This window comes from Simochromis diagramma, unplaced genomic scaffold, assembly GCF_900408965.1.
Source record: "Simochromis diagramma unplaced genomic scaffold, fSimDia1.1 OVJJ01000516.1, whole genome shotgun sequence".
NCBI classification, from domain to species: Eukaryota; Metazoa; Chordata; class Actinopteri; order Cichliformes; family Cichlidae; genus Simochromis; species Simochromis diagramma.
Window position 1 is genome coordinate 499,689 of NW_024386938.1, and position 21,790 is coordinate 521,478.

General features: G+C 40.0%; 1 protein-coding gene across 2 annotated transcripts; it reads right to left on the minus strand.

Moving 5' to 3' along the window:
- Positions 1-1,598: 1,598 nt before the first annotated feature.
- LOC120736927 (beta-1,4 N-acetylgalactosaminyltransferase 2-like) lies at positions 1,599-19,905 on the minus strand. 2 transcript variants are annotated; one of them, XM_040037309.1, is made up of 13 exons: positions 19,653-19,905; positions 17,020-17,132; positions 15,628-15,771; positions 10,470-10,576; positions 10,161-10,198; positions 9,859-9,925; positions 9,410-9,523; positions 9,231-9,317; positions 4,355-4,519; positions 4,072-4,253; positions 3,455-3,598; positions 2,510-2,738; positions 1,599-2,390 (listed from the first exon to the last, which is right to left on the minus strand). In XM_040037309.1, exons 1-13 carry the CDS (start codon positions 19,668-19,670, stop codon positions 2,206-2,208), a joined length of 1,593 nt encoding a protein of 530 aa, XP_039893243.1. In that variant the 5' UTR covers positions 19,671-19,905; the 3' UTR covers positions 1,599-2,205. The 2 variants fall into 2 exon arrangements, with proteins under 2 accessions (XP_039893243.1, XP_039893244.1); XM_040037310.1 differs by lacking the exon at positions 4,355-4,519 and having other exon boundaries at positions 19,653-19,900.
- Between the last annotated feature and the right edge of the window lie 1,885 nt (positions 19,906-21,790).

Here is a 21,790-nt window from a genome sequence, read left to right on the forward strand (position 1 = left end):
ATAATGTCACCCCACAAGTCAACGGACTATTGGACCATCATTAATAAGATTAAGTGAAACTGATCGTGTAAGTGTTAATTATTAAGTTTCAGTAAAAGGACTAGATGTTACAGTATCAGGGGTTGTAACATCTAGTCCTGAATTTTTCATGGTCTTGGGCTTTGACCCAGTGTTTTAAGTTTGTTTTGTACTATGTTTTTTGCATTGTTTGGTCTTTTTCACTCTTTGGGGAATTATTGATTCTTATGTTACGTTTTCAGAGCCCTGATCCAAGTTGTTATTTCACAGAGTTTTGTCACCTCTGTGTGTCCTCACCAGCACCCCTATATGTAGTTAGTCATGTCTGGTTATGGATGTCAAGCCTCTGTCTTGTCTCCATGTCGCTCTTGCTCTTCCTCTGTCCCACACTCTCTGTGTTTAGTTCATCTGAGTCTCACTAAGTGATTCTCTCTTTCCTCTTTTTATGTGATATTCTCTTGTCCTGTGTGCATCATGTTCGGTTCTGCTTCCCCTGTCTCGTCAGTCAGACTTCAGCCGTGTTCCCCTCCTCTCTGCCCCGATTTCCCTTTTGTGTAAACATTGTCTCTGTCTTCTCCTGTCTGCTGTTGATCTCCATCATCCTTCCAGCTGTGTGTTCTGTCAGTTTAGTGTTTCCCAGTTTAATTTCCAGGTGCCTTCATGGTTTTGTTATGTCAATCTGTGACTCCTGCAATAAAGCTGCCTTTGAGTCCTGCATTATTTTGGACCTATCCTGCCTCACCTCACACAGCTTTCATGACAGTTTCCTGTGTGTGAACCTTTATGAAAAGCTGAGAGAAATCAAATATATGAACTATAAACATCTTTCCTTGCTTGAAGATCATACACTCTAATATATATATTACATAAAAATATCATGAATTGTATTTACATTATCAAAGGGAATATAAAGTTTAATATAATTCAGTCTGAATGTGTTTTGTCCTAAATTTAAGCGATGCTGTAACATCAGCCAATCATTACTCAAGTCACAGAAAGCTTTAGTGAAGTTCCAATGGAAAAGCAAAAATCTCAACCTCACAATAATGTTGACCTCAATAAAACACATTTATAGTGATGCTAACAGAAACTTGATTTCCCTTTGCTTTTAGCACAACCACCATATTAATCTGATTAAAGGCTATTATTAGAGTTTCTTTTGTTGCTGAAGCAAGCGATTAGGAATTGCAATTATAGCACTGCAGGGAAGAATATTTCAGAAATTAAGGAAATCAAAAAATGATGACTTGAGCTCAATGGTTCAATTAAAACAATGGATGCTTGTGTACCAACCATAACTTATTTCAGCGTGTCAGCGGTCAGTTGCTACAGTTACTACAGCTGTGTACACAGTGTGAAATAGTTAGAAGCTATTAGTTTTATTTAATAGATTTATTTACACTTTAAAAAATTCTAACAGGATATGAATGTTCTTAAAGCGTACGAGAAGTTTGGAATCTCTAAAACTGTGAAATTTTCCAAGGACTTAGAGAGGTTTTTCTCAGAAGAGGTTACAATTATTTGAAGAATTATACAGATACATGAACTTCATTTAGAAATCTCACTGGCAGTATATTCAGTGCACATGAAAAGGGCTTCATTTTATTAATCTCCACTGTAAGATTCCCCAAAGACACACTACGAGGGTCTATAAGCTGGAACACATTCATAATGTGAAAATACATTTTGCATGGCTTTAATATTATTTAATTTTTTATGTTTTATGTAGTTTAATGTAAAGGTTATTGTACAGAAAAACAGTTGAGATGCGCAGATTTTTCACTAAAAACTTGTGAAAATTAATTATAGCCCCTAATCTAATGTTTTTACCTGTTGCTGAAAGTGACCAGTAACTTTATAACAATAACTTCTCAACAACTATAACTCACTATAACCATAACTTAATGAGTAACCAATAACTTGTTCTAGCATAAATGCTATGGTGACTTCCAAACTTCAAAGTCCTTATTTCATCAACAACATAACATTTATTGAATTTGGTTTTATTCGGAATATTTGGAAACATCCGATTTGAATTCTTCTTATTATAGCATACAGTATAGTAGAATGGATTATGAGAAACATTAACAATTACAGGCAAAGCAATATCTATGAAAACATTGCTCTGAGTAAAATAAAGTGCAGTATATAACTACAACCAGTTCACTGATGTTCTCTTAAGGTCTTCTATCCATATTTGATGCACTTAAGGTGGTTTTTGAAGAAATGAAGCTGCAATTTGAATTCTGAGTCATCCTTTCTAGGATTTCTGAACTTGCGATAACGAGCACTTCTGGCTACATGTTGATGGTCAATGGATACATCACCACAAGTGGCAACAAGTAAATAGCCCAGGCCATCCATAAAGAACTCTAGATTAAAAAAAAACAACAAGTATTTTAAAATAAAACATTTTGTTATCATAGCTAAGCAAAACTGGAAGCCCCCCCCCTTCTTGTCACTTTTAAACCAAACTGAGATCTGGACCTACCTGAATGTGCTATCCGCTGTAGCTTAGGGTCAAAACCCACCCTCTGTACAGCATCTGTACGGGCCAGGAAGAAGTTGACCACTCCACTGGCCAAAAAGCATTGCGGGTAACCAGGAACTGAATGTAATTTCTTATTAGACTTCCTGTATAAGCAGCCACCTTCAGTTTCTTCTCCTTCTTCATAGATAAGAGAGAAATAAAACTGATTCTCTTTTAATGACCCACCAACCTAAAAAGAAGAGAAACCGAAGAGTGAGCTATAAATATTGTCATGAACAGAGATGGGCAGTAACATGTTACTCCAATCTGATTACTTTTTTTCAAGTAATGAAATGTATCACGCTTTTAAAAACTAACTAACTAATTACTTTTGAAAATAGTAATTAGTAAAGTAATGGGATTACTTTCTTGGAGTAGTAATTAGTATTAACTAATTACTATTTTTAAGTAACTTGGCCAACACTGGTCATGAATGCCAAACAGATAATCATGACTTCTTTTTCTGTTTTTTTTTTTTTTTTTAAATCAAAACCAAACTAGTTTATGAGGTGGCTAATCTTTTGTACTGTAGTTGATTTAATAAAATGGTCTTCAACTAAGCTTGGTCCTAACTGTGTCTAACTGTTGCTTGTTATTGGTTGTAAATCTGAATAACAAGAAAACAAATCTGATTGGCCACTTTATTGGCTTGCTAAATTGCACTTTGATGCAGCTTAAAAAACAGCTAAAGAAGAAAAAAATCTGACAAAAACACAGAATTCTGCAGTTAATTTAGTGTAGCAGGAACCTAGATCACATTAGTGATGAAAATGATCAGCAAATGGGGGGGGGGGGGCTTAGAACTGTTAACAGAAATGGATATATATGTTTTATGTACATAGATCAGTTAGTGTTCTATTTAAAGAAGAAAACATAATCAGATAACATGAGCTATTTCATTCTCACCACATCCAGTTCAGGGTTCGCCTCCATCACCTCCACAAGCTTCTCTATCTTTGTCTTCTCTGTAAACAAAAAGTCATCATCCACCCACAGGAAGTACTTGGTGGTTACCTGGGAAACAGCCAGATTTCTGCCTGCAAACCAGCCCTGAGGATGAAAACATCTTTTACAGTCTGGTTTAATGGTCCTTTACCCTCTAAGCTGTAAGTAGTCACTTGTGACATGCATTACTTCTAGACTGGACTATTGTAATTCAATATTATCAGATTGTTCTGAAAGTTCCTAAAATCACTAATCCAAAACACTGGAGTCTAATCTTAAAAGCTGCAAACTTTTTCTTCTAAAAGCTTACTCGTAGGGCTGGATGAAGGCACACTTGACTACCCTCAGACTACTGGAGGATTTCATGCAATGCACTGAGCATTTCCTCTCCACTCTTCTTATATTTAGGGGATGAGTGATTTAAAGTCTAATTCTAGAAAAGAAAAAAAGCATAAAATCCTATATTTTACTATTTTAATAAATCCTTCAATAATTATACTGCTCTGTCCAAGATGTCTGATAAAACTCAGTATGAATAAAAAAAACCCCAATCTTAAGTTCTAAATGTCTATGCATACCTGTGCTGGAGGCATGATGTAATGTTGGATGTTTTCTCCGGTAATGTGCTCTGGTTCAAAGTTGTCATCTGCAACAATAACTTTTATGGTGCTATAGAATTTTCGGATACTGTCCAACAAGACCATCAGCTGTTCGTACCGCAGGAAGGTCTTTGTGGCGATGGTAACTTGAGAGCTGATATCTGACAGACAGAAGCAAAGAAATGTTTCAAGAAAATAAGACAGATCATCTGCTACAGAGTAGAATGAGTTTTGTGCAAACTGTGCAAATTGAACAGCAAACTTTTCATTGCTGAAGCCGCTACACTGAAGTGCTGCAGCAAGGTCGTTGTTGACTGTTGTTGTGGTAACCCCCGAACCAAATGGTGGACACCAGAGGTGAAGGGAGCCACCAGGCTGAAGAATGAGCTGTGTCGGGCTTGGTTAGCCTGTGGGACTCCGGAGGCCCCTGAAAGGCCAAGCGGAACGCGGCTTGAGCAGTGGGTGAAGCAAAAAACCTGAGTGTGAGAGCAGTTCAGAGCGGCCATGGAAAAAGACTTTCGGACTGCCTTGAAGAGATTCTGGCAAACCTTCTGGCGACTCAGGAGGGGAAGGCAGTGCTCTACCTGCACTGTGTATAGTGCGGATGGAGCGCTGCTGACTTCGTTTGAGAACATTGTCGGGCAGTGGAAAGAATACTTTGGAAGGAATACTTCGAGGACCAACTTAATCTCACTGGCACCGTGAAGGAAGCAGAGTCTAGGGACGAGGGAGACGACTCACCTATTTCAGGGGGCAAGTTCACTAAGGCAGTTAAACAGGCCCTTGGTGGCAGGGTCACTGGGGTGGATGAAGTTCGCCCTGAGTTGCTGAAAGCTCAGAATGTTGTAGGGCTGTCTTGGCAATGGTGCGTGGAGTTCAGGGGCAGTACCTCTGGATTGGCAGACTGGGGTGGTGGTTCCCATCTTTAAGTAGGGTGTTTTTCAAATATAAGGGAGATCACTCTCCTCAGCCTTCCTGGGAAAGTCTGTGCCAGGGTGCTGGAAAGGAGAGTCTGTCTGTTAGTCGAACCTCAGATACAGGAGTAACAACGGGGTTCTCGCCCTATTTGTGGAACACTGGACGAGCTCTTTACCCTCTCAAGGAGACTTGAGGATGCATGGGAGTTTGCCAAACCAGTCTACACGTGTTTGTGGACCTGGAGAAAGTATTCAACCATGTCCCTCGGTGTGGCCTGTGGAAGGTGTTTCAGGAGTATGGGTTGTCGCGCCCATTGCTACGGGCCACTCAATCCCTATACAGCCATTTCAAGAACCTGGTCCACATAGTCAGACTCGTTCCTGGTGGATGATGGGCTCCGCCAGGGCTGCGTCCTTTGTTACAGATTCCGTTGATAATTTTTATGGACAGAATTTCTAGGTGTAGCTAAGAGTTGGAAAGCTTTCGCTTAGGTGGTCTCAGAATCTCATCTCTGCTTTTCGCAGATGTGGTTCTGTTGGCTTCATCGGCTGATGGTCTCCAGCTCGCGTTGGAGTGGTTTGTGGTCGAGTGTGAAGCAGTGGAAATGGGAATCAGCACCTCCAAATCTTGAGGCCATGATCCTCAGCCGGAACAGAGTGGAGTGCCCACCCCGGGTCAGGGACAAGTTCCTGCCCCAAGTAGAGGAGTTTAAGTACCGTATTTTAACGACCATAAGGCGCACTTAAAAGTCATAGATTTTCTTCAAAATGTACGGCGCGCCCTATAGCGCAGTGCGCCCTGTGTGTTGTAATGAGGACGTAGTAGAGAACACCATGAGAACGCTAAAGGGTGAAGTGTGTGCGTTGACTTTATCGCACATACCTGTATAAAAGAACAGGTATGTGCGTTATGCAGGACATCGTTGTTTTAACAACCCTGAAAATGGCAAAGAGACACGCTTACGAAGCACAGTTTAAACTGAAGGCCATCAGCTACGCGGAGGAACATGGAAATCGAGCAGCGGCGAGAGAATTTAAGATTAACGAATCAATGGTTCGCAAATGGAGGAAGCTAGAAAACAAGCTCCGGCAGGTCAAGAAAACGCAGCTGAGTTTCCGCGGACATAAGGCGAGGTGGCCCGAGTTGGAGGAAAGACTCGAGCGGTGGATCATCGAGCAAAGAACGAGCGGGAGAAGCGGGAGAAGCGGGAGAAGCGTTTCGACGGTCACCATTCGACTAAAAGCAGTTTCACTAGCTGAAGAGATGAACATTGAACATTTCCAAGGAGGTCCGTCTTGGTGCTTTCGTTTTATGAAACGGTGCCATTTTTCCATCCGGCCCAGGACTACGGTAGCGCAGCAACTTCCAGCAGATTATAAGGAAAAGCTGGCCATCTTCCGCTCCTACTGCAGCAAACACATCGGCGACAAAAACATCCAGCCCAGCCACATCACAAACATGGACGAGGTCCCGCTCACTTTTGACATCCCGGTGAGTCACACTGTGGAGAAGAAGGGGACCAGCACGGTAGCGATACGCACAACGGGGTATGAAAAGTCTTCTTTTACTGTTGTGCTTGGCTGCCATGCTAATGGACAGAAACTGCCGCCTATGGTGATTTTTAAGCGAAAGACTTTGCCTAAAGAGAAGTTTCCAGCAGGAATCATCATTAAGGCAAATGAAAAGGGCTGGATGGATGAGGAAATGATGAAAGACTGGCTGAGGGAGGTGTATGTAAGGAGACCAGGTGGTTTTTTTCCACGCATCACCATCGCTCTTAATCTGTGACTCTATGCGTGCCCATCTCACAGCCGATGTGAAAAAACTAGTGAAACAAATGAACTGTGAGCTTGCTGTCATTCCGGGAGGCCTGACAAAGGAATTCCAACCGCTGGACATCGTTGTGAACCGCCCGTTCAAAGTAAGGCTGCGAGCGGCCTGGGAGCGATGGATGACCGATGGAGACCACAGTTTCACCAAGAGTGGAAGGCAGCGCCGGGCGAGTTACGCCACAATTTGCCAATGGATTGTAGATGCTTGGGCTAACATGTCTGCTGGCACTGTTGTTCGAGCTTTCGCAAAAGCCGGCATCATTTCCGAGGAGCCGCACGGCACGGAAAGTGACTCTGACAGTGAAGAAAGTGAACTTGGCATGTTTGATGGAGATTTAGCGCAGCTGTTCAATTCAGACACAGAGGATGAGGACTTCGATGGGTTTGATTGATGATAAAAATGTGAGTACCAAACTCAGTTTTGCTCCTACTTTATTTTTAAATATGCACACTTGTATGCTTGTGTGTTGTTGATGATGACGATTACCGGTAATAGAAATGTGAGTAAGGTACCGAACTCAGGTTTGCTCCCGCTTTATTTTTAAATACGCATACGGTATTTGTATGCGCCCTATAATCCAGTGCGCCTTATGTGTGTGTTAAATACAGTAATGGCACACATAACTGAGACTGCGCCTTTTAGTACAGTGCGTCTTATGGTCGTGAAAATACGGTATCTCGGATCTTCGACAGACGGATTGGTGCTGTGGCTGCAGTGAGGCAGACGCTGTACCGGGCCATTGTGGTGGAGAGAGAGCTGAGTATAAAAGTGAAGCTTTCAATTTACCAGTCGATCTTCATCCCTAAGCTCATCTATGATGGCAAGCTATGTGTAGCAACTGAAAGAACGAGATAGCAGATACAAGCGACAGAAATGAGCTTGCTAAGGGTGGCTAGCCGCTCCCTTAGCAAGCTAGAGGATGTGACCAGGGAGAGGGAGGTCTGGGGTTCACTGCTTAGGCTGCTGCCCCCATGACCCGGCGCCGCTTTGGGATGGGATGGATGGATGGATGGAGACCCGAAACTGAGAGCAGACCCAAGTTAGACCTGGTGAGATTGTACAACACATTATTTTTCGCATCTGGTTTCAAAGTACTCAGCCAAAGGAGTTATAGATTTAATAATCCACAAGGAACAAAAAAAAAAAAAATTGTGAAGGGGAATTTAACTTAGAATACTTAATATTTTAACAACACACTATTCCCACTAACTAGTAGTAAGATACAAAATAAAACCAAAGAAATAAGTGGGTTGGCATATACTGTGAAAGAACCTTCATAAAAGGCACTTTAGCTCTGAGCGAAGGCGGTCGCACTTTTCTCCTCTCCTCCTTTCCCCTAGCTTCCCTGCTTAGCTGCTTATGTCCTTGTCTTGTCTCATATTTTTTTTTTCACTTCCCTGGAACACTCTTTCACAGTCTGTGTCTAAAACCTAAAGAGAACTATGGATTTGATCAACTGGTCTCTGAATGCTATTGTCACCCTTTTCTCAACGAGAAGTCTGGGCTTGGGAGAGCCCGAGTGCCCTGGAGGGACTTTCCCTGCCGGGTACACGATGGACGGGTGGCAGAAATGGAGGATCGTGTGCCTGGCGGGACCGTCGGTCGAGGACGCTGCAGATATCTACCTATTAATGCGGCTACCCCTCCGGCGCCAGCTGTGGGCTCAAGGCTGGAGCCGAACAAACAACTCCCTGATAACGACTGTGTTTAGACTGTTCCTTCCCATTCCATGCAAGGCCACCTGGGTTGGTTGGAAGACTGTTTACTTAGCCTGGCGGGGCGAAGGACACTGTCTCAGCTGAACTCTGGACACACACACACACACATACATATACACTGATATACACACACTGATCCCCCCTCCCTTTCCAAACGCCTTCGATGCCTGTGCCCTACCGGGGAAGATGGCAGTTGACTGGACCAGCACAGACATGCTGCAGGACCGGATGCGCTGTCTACACCGGCTCTCTCTTACCCTTTACCCGCCCCTGTTGCTTGTCTTGTGTTTCTATGGTGTATTGATAGTCATGTGCTTTTTGTGCTGAGGTGTTTTTTCTGTTATCAAACTGTTCTCCCACTAGGAGCTCAGTCTGAGTGGAGTTTTTTTTTCTCCTCCTCTTACCTCATGTTATGTATTTTTGTTGTTTTTTTTTTCCTATCAGCCTACCTTTCTGACATGTCTCCCCAATATGATGTTTGTGGAAAGTTGGTCAGAAGGTTCCTTTGTAAGTGTGCATGCGCCATTAGCGTGCTGCCTGCTGTAACCCTAATTTCCTTCAGGATTAATAAAGTATTCTGATTCTGATTCTGATAAAATTCATGGTTTTCCTGCATTTCTCTCTCTCTCTCTCCTTTTTAATACCCTTGTTTGAAAAGTAGATTCCTACCTGTCCCCATGTCATACAGGACTGGTACATGAGGCTGCTTGATGGCAATAGCGAACACAGCTTCATGGTTTTCAAACTGGAAAGTTACTAAAAAAAGAAAAAGAAAAAATACTTATTGTACACTAAAAAGAAGATTTGGGCTTAAAAGACAAGACTCTGAGTTCCCAGACAATGCAGACCAAGGTCTCCAGTGTTGATATGGTAGACTGTGCTAGTATAGGACACTTTGACCAGCACGTCATTGAGCAGCTCCAGGCTCCTGGACTTGATTATCAATTCTTTCTCACCAGAACCTGTGAATTACAATTTCACAACATTTCATTCCAGTGTCTTCTTTAGATTGAAGTTTGATTGTGAATGTCATAACATATCAAACCCATCATATCATGCAGTGACCCCTCCATGCCCTATTCATACTTTCAGGACTTAAATGTTCTACCATAGAATAAAGTTAATGACTCAGAACATATTTGTTCCTGATTTGCAATGACCCATCCTTTTAAGATATATATCAGACACAAATCAAGCCAACAAATTAACCTCCACAAAATAACAGATTTGTTTAGTATAGGAGTTCTAGCTTTTTGTCACCAATTTGTATATAAACTGATGAGAAGTGCAATCTCACCTTCGACTGTGACCTCTGCTGGTGGAATATCTGTGGTCAGGATACCTTTAGAGACTTTTAAGACCACCTAGAATAGAAAAATCTGAATAAACTAAAAAGTACTCCAAGTATTCATACTTGAGGAAATTTAAAGTTTCACCAAGTAGAAATACTACAGTGGCAGCCTTGAAGTTCACTGTATTTTAAAGGAAACATACAGACCTACCTTTGGAGAAATATTTGATACCCATCTTGCACCTCTATTATTCTAACAGAGTTTGGTGAGATTTGCCTATCAAGCTGAACTGTTTTATGACACTAACCTTGTAGCTGCTTCTTTTTCCTGCATGCAGCTGTAAACCTAAAATTCAAATGACCACACTGTGACAGCATCCCATGATGGAAAGAAATAGATACGTCAGTGGTTATATTGACCTTATAACAAAGAAAATTTAAAAAGGCAAATGATCAAGGAAGTGACTGAACATGTGAAAATCGAGATCCACCTTCCTGTCTGTAACCATGGTAGCTCTACCCTGAAATTGTGTTTGATAATATATGACATGCTGCAGTGCCTTATTTGGCGTGATCTCTTTTATTAATCATTACCTATGTATTTCTTCATGTCTCACCTGGTATGACAGAGGAGGACAAGGGCTGTACTGTGTAACCTTGGATTGGATACTGCAGAGGAGAGTTGGGCAAAGCAAACAGCAGCTTGGACAGTACAGAAGTTGTCCTGTGGAAGAAATGAGGTGTATGCAAACACAGATCATTTTGACTAATCAAGTATAATGACTACAAAGCAACAAATAAGTACTATGAGGCCAAAGGTCAATCTAAGTAGTGGCATTATTGGATAAGCAATACACTTATCCATATGGGAAATAAAGCATGTGTTTTCAACAAACATGGAATCATTTCAGTGTAGCTAAAAAAATGAAAATAGTTAAACACCTCTTGAGTTATGTTTCTTTTAGCTTTTGAGATTTAGTAATATTAGATGTGGTTCCGCCCCAACTGCTGGTTGCTGCCTTACCCCTTCATCAATATCTGATCAACATTTCTCACTTTTTAAGAGCTGGTGTGACTAGACCTCTATTCTGTGTGTCAACGTCATACATTTCTGGGCCCTATACTACAAAGTGAGATCAACATACCCAGGGTATCTTTCTATTGTTAGGATTAATGTACTTTAAGTAAATTTTAATATTTGTCTTTAAATAATAGTAATAAATATTTCAACATAAAGTGCAGTTTTTCATCCTAAAAAAATAAGGCAGAAACATAAAAGGTTATTTGAACAGCTTCACCTTTAAACTCTGAGCCAACATTATTCTGTACATTTGGCTAAAACAGTGTGATTATTAAACATTTTAGAAAAAAAACAAAACAATGGATGCACATTACCTCCATTCTTATTTACTGTCTGTCTCTTGCAGCCAGTTACTTAGACAAACTAGCCTGTTCACAGCTCTCTTTTTTGTTACTGTGTGACCTGCAGGTGAGAACAGTCTCTCACATGGGACAGAAGCGGCAGGACTAATCGAATACTTGTAGGACAGGACAAACAGCTGTGGGTGATTCACTGATCAACTGGACCACCACTGTAGCGGGAAGTCTGTCTCACTGATGGTGGCTTTTGCTCTGCACAAACTCAGGGCCCTTTTACACAGGGCTTCCTCATCTAAATCTGTAGCACATTTTCCAACCCCCTACCACTGATAGTAGTCTACAGTCCCGAGCAGTTCATTTTGCTAGAGAATTTGTAAGTTTGTCCTGTGTTGACTTTCTAATTTTGGTCCTTAAAACAGTAATTTCATCATGTTTGGGCTGTTGACACCTTTTGTTGGTACTCGAACTGCGAGCGCCAACAGCTCCCACAGTTTCTGTGCTCACTGCCTTGCATTTAGATGGCGGCATAAGATTGAAGTGCTTCGGTGGTATGCCAGCTCCTTTTTGCACAGTTTGCACAAAACCAAGCTTTTTTTCAAGGCTTCCGTCGGGTAGTCTTTTGAAATGAAATTTGCCTCCGATCAGTCCTAGCAACATGCTTTCTTCTGATTCTTCCATTTCTGTAGCTGTGTGCATCGGTTAATTTGTTTGTTTGTGTTTTTTATATGTGTTAGCCTGCTGCCTTAAGCCTGGTCAAGATGGCGCCGGCATGCCGTCTCTTAGTTCTGAAATGTTTATGTATTGTGTTCATAGTGCTGTACCTGCTAGCTTTAAAAACGCACTCCTTGTTGGTGTATAAGCAACAGAATTTGACTCCCAGCTCCTGACTTTAAGCTGTCCTGTGGTTCTAACTATAGTTACCTTTTATCCACTTAAATATATTGGGCCTTTCTCAATATGCGTACTTGTGCGTACTTGTATTATCATGTACTCATGATACGTCATCAGTCGGAGACCAAGTACTGTTCCAATTCGAAGTACGCATCAAGCCGAGAACGCGAAAAATTCCCTGATTTGTTCTCGCTTCGCCCATTTTATCGAGCATGCATCGGTGGTGACTTGTGTGGACTTGGTACAGCTAAATATCCCAGAATGCATTCCGTCCAAAACTCAAACGCGGCAATGGCGGAGGAGCGCGGCTAAAAAATATTACTTTTTCTGGGTCACAAAATAAACTTTTAAGATATTTTCAGGCGAGGATGTAGCTGTGTAAACTTCAAATATCTGCTCGGTTTATCAAGATAGCATATATTTCTATACATTTCCAAACGTGCTCCGATGTTTCTGAGGCCATGGTTCTCAGCCGGAAAAGGGTGGAGTGCCCACTCCGGGTCGGGGATGAGTTCCTGCCCCAAGTGGAGGAGTTCAAGTATCTCGGGGTCTTATTCGCGAGTGATGGGAGAAGGGAGCTGGAGATCGACAGACAGATTGGTGCTGCGGCTGCAGTGATGCGGACACTGCACCGGTTTTATTTGTTCCTGAGTAAATCGGTTTGGCTGAGATTAAAGTTAAGCTTCATACCATATTAATCGCAGTTAGATTAAGAGGGGATGGCAGTAAAAACTCCGGAGCTGTGACATCATCAAGTACGCTGGTGTTCCAATTGTACAAATCGCGACTCCGTACTCGCATTCTCGCCAAGTCCGGACTCCCGTGTGTTCTCGGCAAGTCCGGTCTCGCGGAGAACGCGAGTCCGTACTTAGAATTGAGAAAGGGCTCTTGACTGTTGATTTCGGAATTCTCAGACTTGTTGACATGTCGCTGTATGAAAGGATTCTTTCATAGTGAGTGATATGAAAAAACAAAGACTTTAATTTTCATCTATGTTATGAGGATAAATCCCTGGTCAAAGACTTCTTGAATGTAACTGAGTCCCTAAATTTCACACAATTTGTGTCTGGGCCAACATGCAAGGGCTACACCCTAGACGTTGTCCTGGGGTACGTACTGAAACCTGTCTTTTACCTATTTTAGAACATTTAGCAATTTTATTTGATCTTTTAATTCCTACATCTCCAGCCTCTGAGAGAGAAAAATTGCCCCTCAGGTCATCTCGTCACATTAACCCTGAAGCATTGCTTAGAGTTAATTTACCTGTTGACACTTTGACTGTGAACTTTAATAATGCAATTCTTGACCTGTTGCTCCTGTAAAGAAGTTAAATGTTGTCAAAGGAACCTTATGACCTCGCTAAATGAGGAACTGATGAAGTTGAGAAGAATTTGTAGGAAAGCCGAGCGTTGCTGGTGATGCTCCAGATTAGAAGTATTTCTACAGGCTTGGAAATAGCAGCACACTGTCAACCAACAACCTGTTTGAGCGATTTCAGTCTGCTTTTAGACCAAACCACAGAAACAGCTTTAATCAAAGTGGTAAACGATCTGTAGGTAAATAAAGACAATGATTGAACCTCATTTTTATTACTGCCAGATCTAAATGCTGCCGCCTTTGACACTGCGGAGCACTGTATTTTATTGGATAGGCTAGAACATTTTATAGGAGTTGCGGGAAATGTTTTATAATGGCTGAGATCCTACCTGTCTGCTGCCTTTTGTTGTTCTTGTACATTCTTTTAATGTAACCTTTTATTGTTATGCTATTGACCTGCAGCTTTGAAACTGTGTTGATTTGTCTAAATCAGAAGCTTGTCTATCTGCCATTAGTAGCTGGTTATCTGATCATTTCCTGCTTCTTAATACTGATAAGACAGATTTGATGGTCATTGGACCACAAAAATTTAAGTACTTGTCCCAAAATTTCACCTTGAAAATTGATGACTATGTCATAAATTGCAAAGACAAGGTAAAAGACTTGGGTGTGTGGTTTGACACGGTGCTCTCCTTTGAGTCCAATGTGGAAGAGAAAACAACGACTGCCCTTTATCACCTAAAGAACATAGCTAAAATCAGGCAAGTTTTATCACTGGACACTGCAGAGGTACTTGTCCATGCATTTGTGCCTTTTCATTTGATTATTGTAAAGCTCTTCTTTCTGGGTTACCGAAGGAAGGTTTTAAAGGTTTGTAAATGATACAAAATGCAGCTGCTCGCATTTTAACCTGGGAAATTTGAGCACATTACCCCAGTACGGAAATCAGTTTCAAGCAGATTTTAAAGTTTAGCGCCTTCATATCTTTCTGACCTTTTGTACCTCTATGTTCTTTCCCATGTTCTTCGATCTCAGGATGCTGGCCTTCTGAAAGTTCCTAAAGCCAGAAAAAAAGACTATTGGGGAGCATGCTTTTTCTTTTCAAGCTCCATTTTTGTGGAACAATCTGCCTGTTTTTTCTGTACTGGTTTTATTTTATTTTTTATTTTATTCATCTTTTTATCTTCTAATAACTGTTCAGCACTTTGTTTGAAAGCGCTATATGAAAAAAGTTATTATTATTATTCAAATCAATTAATTGCAATTAACACGCTAAATGCCCACCACTAATTTTTACATTACTCTTAAATCAATTTTTAAAAGTATGCAGTCATGAGTACGTTACTAAAACTGTTGTTAATATTTCTGCAAACTTTGTGACATCATGTTGGATTTATAACCAAGTGTAACTTAAAAATATGCAGAAGTAATTTTTACTTGATGGAAATATCTGCAGAGACAGAATACACCATGAAATTACTTGTTTGTTTGCTCACATTCCCAAAGACCTAGCCCAGCATCCATAAAATGTGGCTTAAACAGCTGATAAGAGTTACACACCCACAAGATCTCTCAAGTTAGCACTGGTCTAACACATTTGTTATGGTTAAAAAAAAAAAAAAAACATTCTCTTTCAAGGTAGAAGAACTGGACTGAAAATGATTTAAAAAGCACTGAATAGCCTTTATAAAGCCCAGTGAGCACTTAAAGAAAGAAAAACTAAAGAAAGAAAAAACTGAAAGTCTGGCCTCTCTTATGCAAAATATATAGAAATTATGGTTGACTCAAGACATTTGCACAATATAGTAGTTTAAAGAAATCTGAAGAATAAGTCAAAATATTAAGTTGCCAACTAACAAAAAAAATAAAAGAAGGACATTCTCATAATTCAAACAGAGGTCGGAAGGAAAAAATAGGCTAAATTAAAAATGAAATTCGACCAGACTCAGAAATAACCTCCACATCTGGATTGGGTTCCATGAGGAAGCTTGTGTGCAAGAACATTCTACTTCTGTAAATTGTACCTTCTTATTAGATTAGACTGAAATCTCTAAATGAAGAACTGTTTGCTGGAAATAGTTTTGGTGTCTGAATTAAACAAAAAAAAGTACTGCGTCATTCTTTGTTGTCCTGCTAAAATAACACTGACAAAAACGATTAACAGTTTAGTGAACTCCGTCCATCTACCTGGCTTTGTACTGCTGGAATTCCTTAGTTCGCCGTTGCACCAACTCCTCATATTGATCCTTGGGGAGGTGTTCTTTAAGAAGCCTTGAGCCAGCAGGACAAGTGCAGGGACCAGATGAGGGAAGATGCGTGGGGAGAGATGAACTGGAAGGGTAGAAGGGTGAGGGTATATCAGATGTCTTTAAAGCCTAACACTCATTCTATGCCACACAACTGTATAACTATAATTAGTACAATGATTATTATTATACCTCATTTGGTTTGGAGATGTACTTTCATGGACTGATATTAAAGTTTAACAAAAAAAAAACCTGGTTTATGAAACTAAATTACATCTGAAGTAATGATAGAAACAGGGTATCATTGTTTTTAATATTTGTGTTTTACGAAAAAAAAACCATGCCATATTCCACAGTCTTGTAGCAAAATCACTTTGTTTCTTTATATTATTTTTATTTAAAAGGTACAACTGGGTTCCTTACAAGGGAGACCTGACCACCGGTAACAGCAATGCAAAAATACAATAAACAGATCATGTAATAGACAAACCCATAACCTGAAACACTAGTGCTCACTAGTAGCAGTGCTCAAGGAAAATATCTAATTCTCTCTTCATCAGTTTTAAGTTCACAGAACAGATATAGACACTTTTACGTTTAGATCTAATGATAAGAATACACTGTTCATTAGATCTATCAGAATCAAAAAGCAGAATTTTGGAGCAGAGTACCTGGTAACTATTGGCACTGGATAGTAAAGAGGACAAAGGGTAAACTGAACGTTTGCCTATTATTGCTCTGTAGAGAAACATATCCACATGCTGTTTGAAGCAAGTGGTCCATGATGGCCAAATCATACAGAATCTAAATGTGATTCAGAAATTTTGAATTTGAAATGAAACTTGGAGATGCATGGCACAAAAGACTCCACACATTAATTAATCACAGTAATCAGTCACAGGCAGAAAATCATCCACAGTATTTTGCTGGAATAAAAAGTTAAGGAAGAAATATTGCTAAAAAGGATCTTCATAGAGCTTCCTAACAAGACACAATTTCCCATTAAAGCAGGATTAAACTGCAGGTCCGTCAGCAAGAAAAGAGCAAAATTGTAACATACGTATACATCAAAGAGCTGATGTGAAACAGTGTTAAGAACAACGAACCTTGTCCAATGAAGCCACTGTATGTGCTTTTCATGCTGTATTTTTTGATCTTTAAAGAATCGTGTACATGTACGAAGACATTTGCACAACTATAAAAACAGACAACACCTATGGGCAATTTAGATGTACAAATTACCCAAACTCCACTAACTGCAAGTATTTGGACTTAAAAAGTTGCTAAAATGCATAAGGAGCATACTGTATCTTTCTCGGAGGTTGAGTTTTACCTCAGTTTTGGTGTAGTGATAACATCTTTCGTCAGAATAAAATAGGATGTGGTCACAACGATCACACACACAGCAGAAACCACCTGGAGCTTCCATCTGTCAAATACAAACATCTGTAGAGGTGCACAGAAACGCAGGCACATCCATTATAATCTGAAAAAACATTTTAAAATCTATAACTATAAATAAATAAACAAGAGCCATGGAGAAAGAACAAAGTAACAATTCATAAGGATTTGAAGTTAGATCAGGATATCTATATGGTACTGTGCAAAAGTCTTTATCCATCCCTCATTCTTTAATATTTTGCTGTTAAGCATCCAGTAAGTGATGCCAGATTTTCTTGTCATTTTTAAAGTGGTCTTAAGCAATAGTTGTCAAAAACTGACAAAACTGAATTTAAGAAATAAGTCCTTGAAGTTTTAAAAACCTGTTTAGCGCCACCTTCTTTCAGTACAGACCGTGACATCATGTAGTTGGTAGCTAATAGACTTTAGACTTCAACTCAGAGGAAATTAAGGACACCAAAACTAAAAATCAGTTTAAGGGAATCCGTTTTGTGTTGTCCCTGGCTGCAACTATGAGTTTTATGCTAAGAAACAGAGATATCCTCTGCTGTCCACTTTCACGGTCTGTCTCTTAGCGGCAATTGGCCACTTGCTGTTTGGCTAGCTGCACTAAAACGGGAAAATCTAGCTGTTAGTTGCAATGTTCGAGTTTGTAAAGCACTTTATAGATGAGGACTTTGTGGAAGAGACCCAGTTTGAGTCAGAAGACATACAAAGTGTAGTCCGACAGCTTTTCTTCAGGCTGGGTGTACCAAGCCATAGTAGTTACTGCCTTTCGGCTGTAGAAACTATATTTAACAGTGTAAAAAAGGTAATTAAAAACTCGCATTAAAATACAGTGATGGTGAATGTGAAGATCAGAAAATTTTTCGGTATGTTCCCCTTAAAATATAAGTGGACATCCAAGCATGTCTGTGTTATTCCCTGGATTAATTAGCTTAACTATAGCGTTATTTTTGTGCCACTATTCTGAGCACACATTAAAAAAAAAAAAAAAAAAAAATTTGAGCGCATGTAAAAAAAAACAAAAAAAAAAAAACATTGCAAGTGTAAGTGTTTGACGATTTATTTTGAGTGAACAAAATAAATTGCTGTGTGCAAAAAATGTATTATTTGTAGAATTATTTGCATCCAAGTCTGTGATTGGTTGGTTTTGTGGCACAAATATAACGGCGTTAAGAGCGCAAGCAACCAGTGTTGCCAACTTACCGACTTTGTCGCTATATTTAGCAAGTTTTCAGACCCCCTTAGCAACTTTTTTTCTAAAAAGCAACTATTCTGGCGACTTTTTCTGGTATTATTGGAGACTTATTTATGACGACTTTTTGACGTGAAAAAGCGTATCGCTCTTACTTTCAACAAGCAGCGGTGCTGCCTTGGGCACCTCACCCGTGCCAAAGCACTCACAGGCGGAGGATAGTCCTCCCCCAGCTGCTATCAGAGCAGGAGACGTTCACACCTGTGCGTCCAAACGGCAAATGAATCGCGCATGAGCGAAGCCGCTGCTCCCGCACTGACTGTAACGCAGTCAGTTCTTCTTTTACTGTTATGCTGTTTTGTGGATCACAAGGTTTAAAACTACTTATAAACACACACGCACACACAAAATAACTCCACCAGAGCGCCTATTTCGGGTCACTTTTGCCAGTCCAAGCCCGGGTAAAGGAGCAGGGTTGGAATTGTGACATTAAAAAAAAACAATAATTGCTGAAAGAAATTTAATTTGTAGTTCTAAATAAATTCTATCTGCATTTAGGACGTTTTTTACTCACTTCATGTCTCTCCCACATGTTATTTCTCTCTCCAACAACATAGGTTACAATAACATTAGCATGACCAATTATGCAAATTAGGCGATGACGTCATTTGGCGACTTCTAGCGCCTTTTAGGACAACCAATGGCGATTTTCCTTACTGAGGAGTTGGCAACACTGCAAGCAACACATTGCGAGCAGGTCCGCAGAGAACTCAGCAAAATGCAAATGCAAAAACTGAGGGAGAGGGGCTGCCTGCTATTGTATGTGTATATGGATACTAGCAAACACTGAAGTACATTTTTTGCACGCAGCAATGAATTTTGTTCACTTAAATTGAGCTTTTCTTCGTTCAAAATAAATTTCTCCTCGAAATGCAACACGTGCACCTGCAAAAAATTTTTTTACGTGAGCTCAGAATAGTGTCCGAAAAATAAGGCTATACTTAACGTGCTCGTTAGCGCCTATGTGTACCACCTTTGAAGTGGCCCGCTTTCTACTTGCTTCTCCTTAAAAACGGTACAACTTATATTATGCGGCAGTAAAAATAGACCTGTACCTTAAAGGTTTTTGAGTTGGTTTTTTAATGTTTTTTTAATGGGGGGCTAAGCACTGTTACTGGCTAGCAGGTAAATCAAAGCCTGGTCTGAATGTAAAATTTGAACTAGCTAAGTCGGCTCGCTGTCATAGTTTTCATATAGTAAAGACCGCAGCAACATCACATATATGCTACAACTTAAGTGAATTCAAGAAATAAAGGCACATTACACCGACTGTTTGTTTTTTTTCCCAGAAAGTATACATCCCTTACCTTAAGAGTACCTCCCATTTTCTGCCAATTGTTACAGTGAAGTTTGATTGGACCAACTTAGAGAGGGGAGGGTTTGCAGTGTTGTTGCCAGGCAAAGTGCAAAGGTCAAAGGGAAGAAAAATATTTAATGAAAATGACAGAAGGTATTGTTTAAAAAAAACAAAAAAAAAGAAAAGAAAGAAAGAAACATTATTATAATTCATCCCACTCTCTAGCTTTCAATGCCCATGATCCTGTGATAAATTAATTTGATTTTTTTTTCAGGCTGTCTGTTAATCTGATGTCTATAAACCCAACTAAAACTAACTATATTTAAAAAATAACTGATGCTTGTATTATTAAAGAAAATGGGTTGTAGTATCTATTTATGAAAGGCAGAGAAAAAAAACATTTGTTAATTTTCTCTATGTTCTCTTAAATGAACGAGTCAGCTGTCTGTAGGTAAATAGCTGTCTCAGCTTGAAATAATGTGTTCACTCACTATGTATATCACAGGACTGTAAGAGTGCAATTTAACTTGTTGATTCAACAAATTGAGCTAATAATAAACACAGTAGGGAAATAATTGACTCTACTTACGTGCTGTCTCATTTAATAAGTTAAAATATTAGATTAATTCAATTCAACTTTTATGACAACAGGCTGACAAGTGGCAAGATTAAGGAAGATGTGCCTTCCCAGTTCATCTGCCGTGCTAAACCAAAATCATGTAACTCATTTTAATCATGGAAACCAGAAAACAGATCTTAAATTGGTATTCATTGAAATAAAAGATAGTTTAAAAAAGCAGGAACTTCACTTATTATGCCATCCAGCAAAACCAATAAATTATAAAAGACAACAGTGCATTCCAAATGACGGGGACTCATTTCTCATATCTGAAAAACACACAATCTTACAGATCAGGACTCCTTTAGGATCTTACAAATGTAAGACTACAACCTAAACGTTATAAAGATATAAGGATAAAATATATCCCATTATAAAGACACTTGGATTATCTCACCAAGAGACAGTTCCCAGAGTAGTGTCTGCCATATGCTGTAGTCTTATGGAATCTAGAGAACACTCACTCAAGAAATTATCTTGATCAAGAAGATACCAGTTATAAATTTCATTAGTTCACCAAATAAATATTTTAAAAGATGGCTTCTCTTTTTCTTTAATGAATCCAGACAATGCACATAAATTAAAGGTAGATACAGTGGTGTGAGAAAAGTGCCTGATTTCAGATTATATGCTAGTGTTTTTTGGATCATTGACCTGCTGCAGAACCCAAGTGTGCTTCAGCTTGAAGACCATGAACAGATTGCTGGACGTTCTCCTTCACAGTGTTTTGGTAGACAGCAAAATTCAAGTCTTGCAGATCCTGAGGCAGCAAAACAGCCCCAGACCATCACACTACCACCACTACAGGGAGTGCAGAATTATTAGGCAAATGAGTATTTTGTCCACATCATCCTCTTCATGCATGTTGTCTTACTCCAAGCTGTATAGGCTCAAAAGCCTACTACCAATTAAGCATATTAGGTGATGTGCATCTCTGTAATGAGAAGGGGTGTGGTCTAATGACATCAACACCCTATATCAGGTGTGCATAATTATTAGGCAACGTCCTTTCCTTTGGCAAAATGGGTCAAAAGAAGGACTTGACAGGCTCAGAAAAGTCAAAAATAGTGAGATATCTTGCAGAGGGATGCAGCAGTCTCAAAATTGCAAAGCTCCTGAAGCGTGATCATCGAACAATCAAGCGTTTCATTCAAAATAGTCAACAGGGTCGCAAGAAGCGTGTGGAAAAACCAAGGAGCAAAATAACTGCCCATGAACTGAGAAAAGTCAAGCGTGCAGCTGCCAAGATGCCACTTGCCACCAGTTTGGCCATATTTCAGAGCTGCAACATCACTGGAGTGCCCAAAAGCACAAGGTGTGCAATACTCAGAGACATGGCCAAGGTAAGAAAGGCTGAAAGACGACCACCACTGAACAAGACACACAAGCTGAAACGTCAAGACTGGGCCAAGAAATATCTCAAGACTGGTTTTTCTAAGGTTTTATGGACTGATGAAATGAGAGTGAGTCTTGATGGGCCAGATGGATGGGCCCGTGGCTGGATTGGTAAAGGGCAGAGAGCTCCAGTA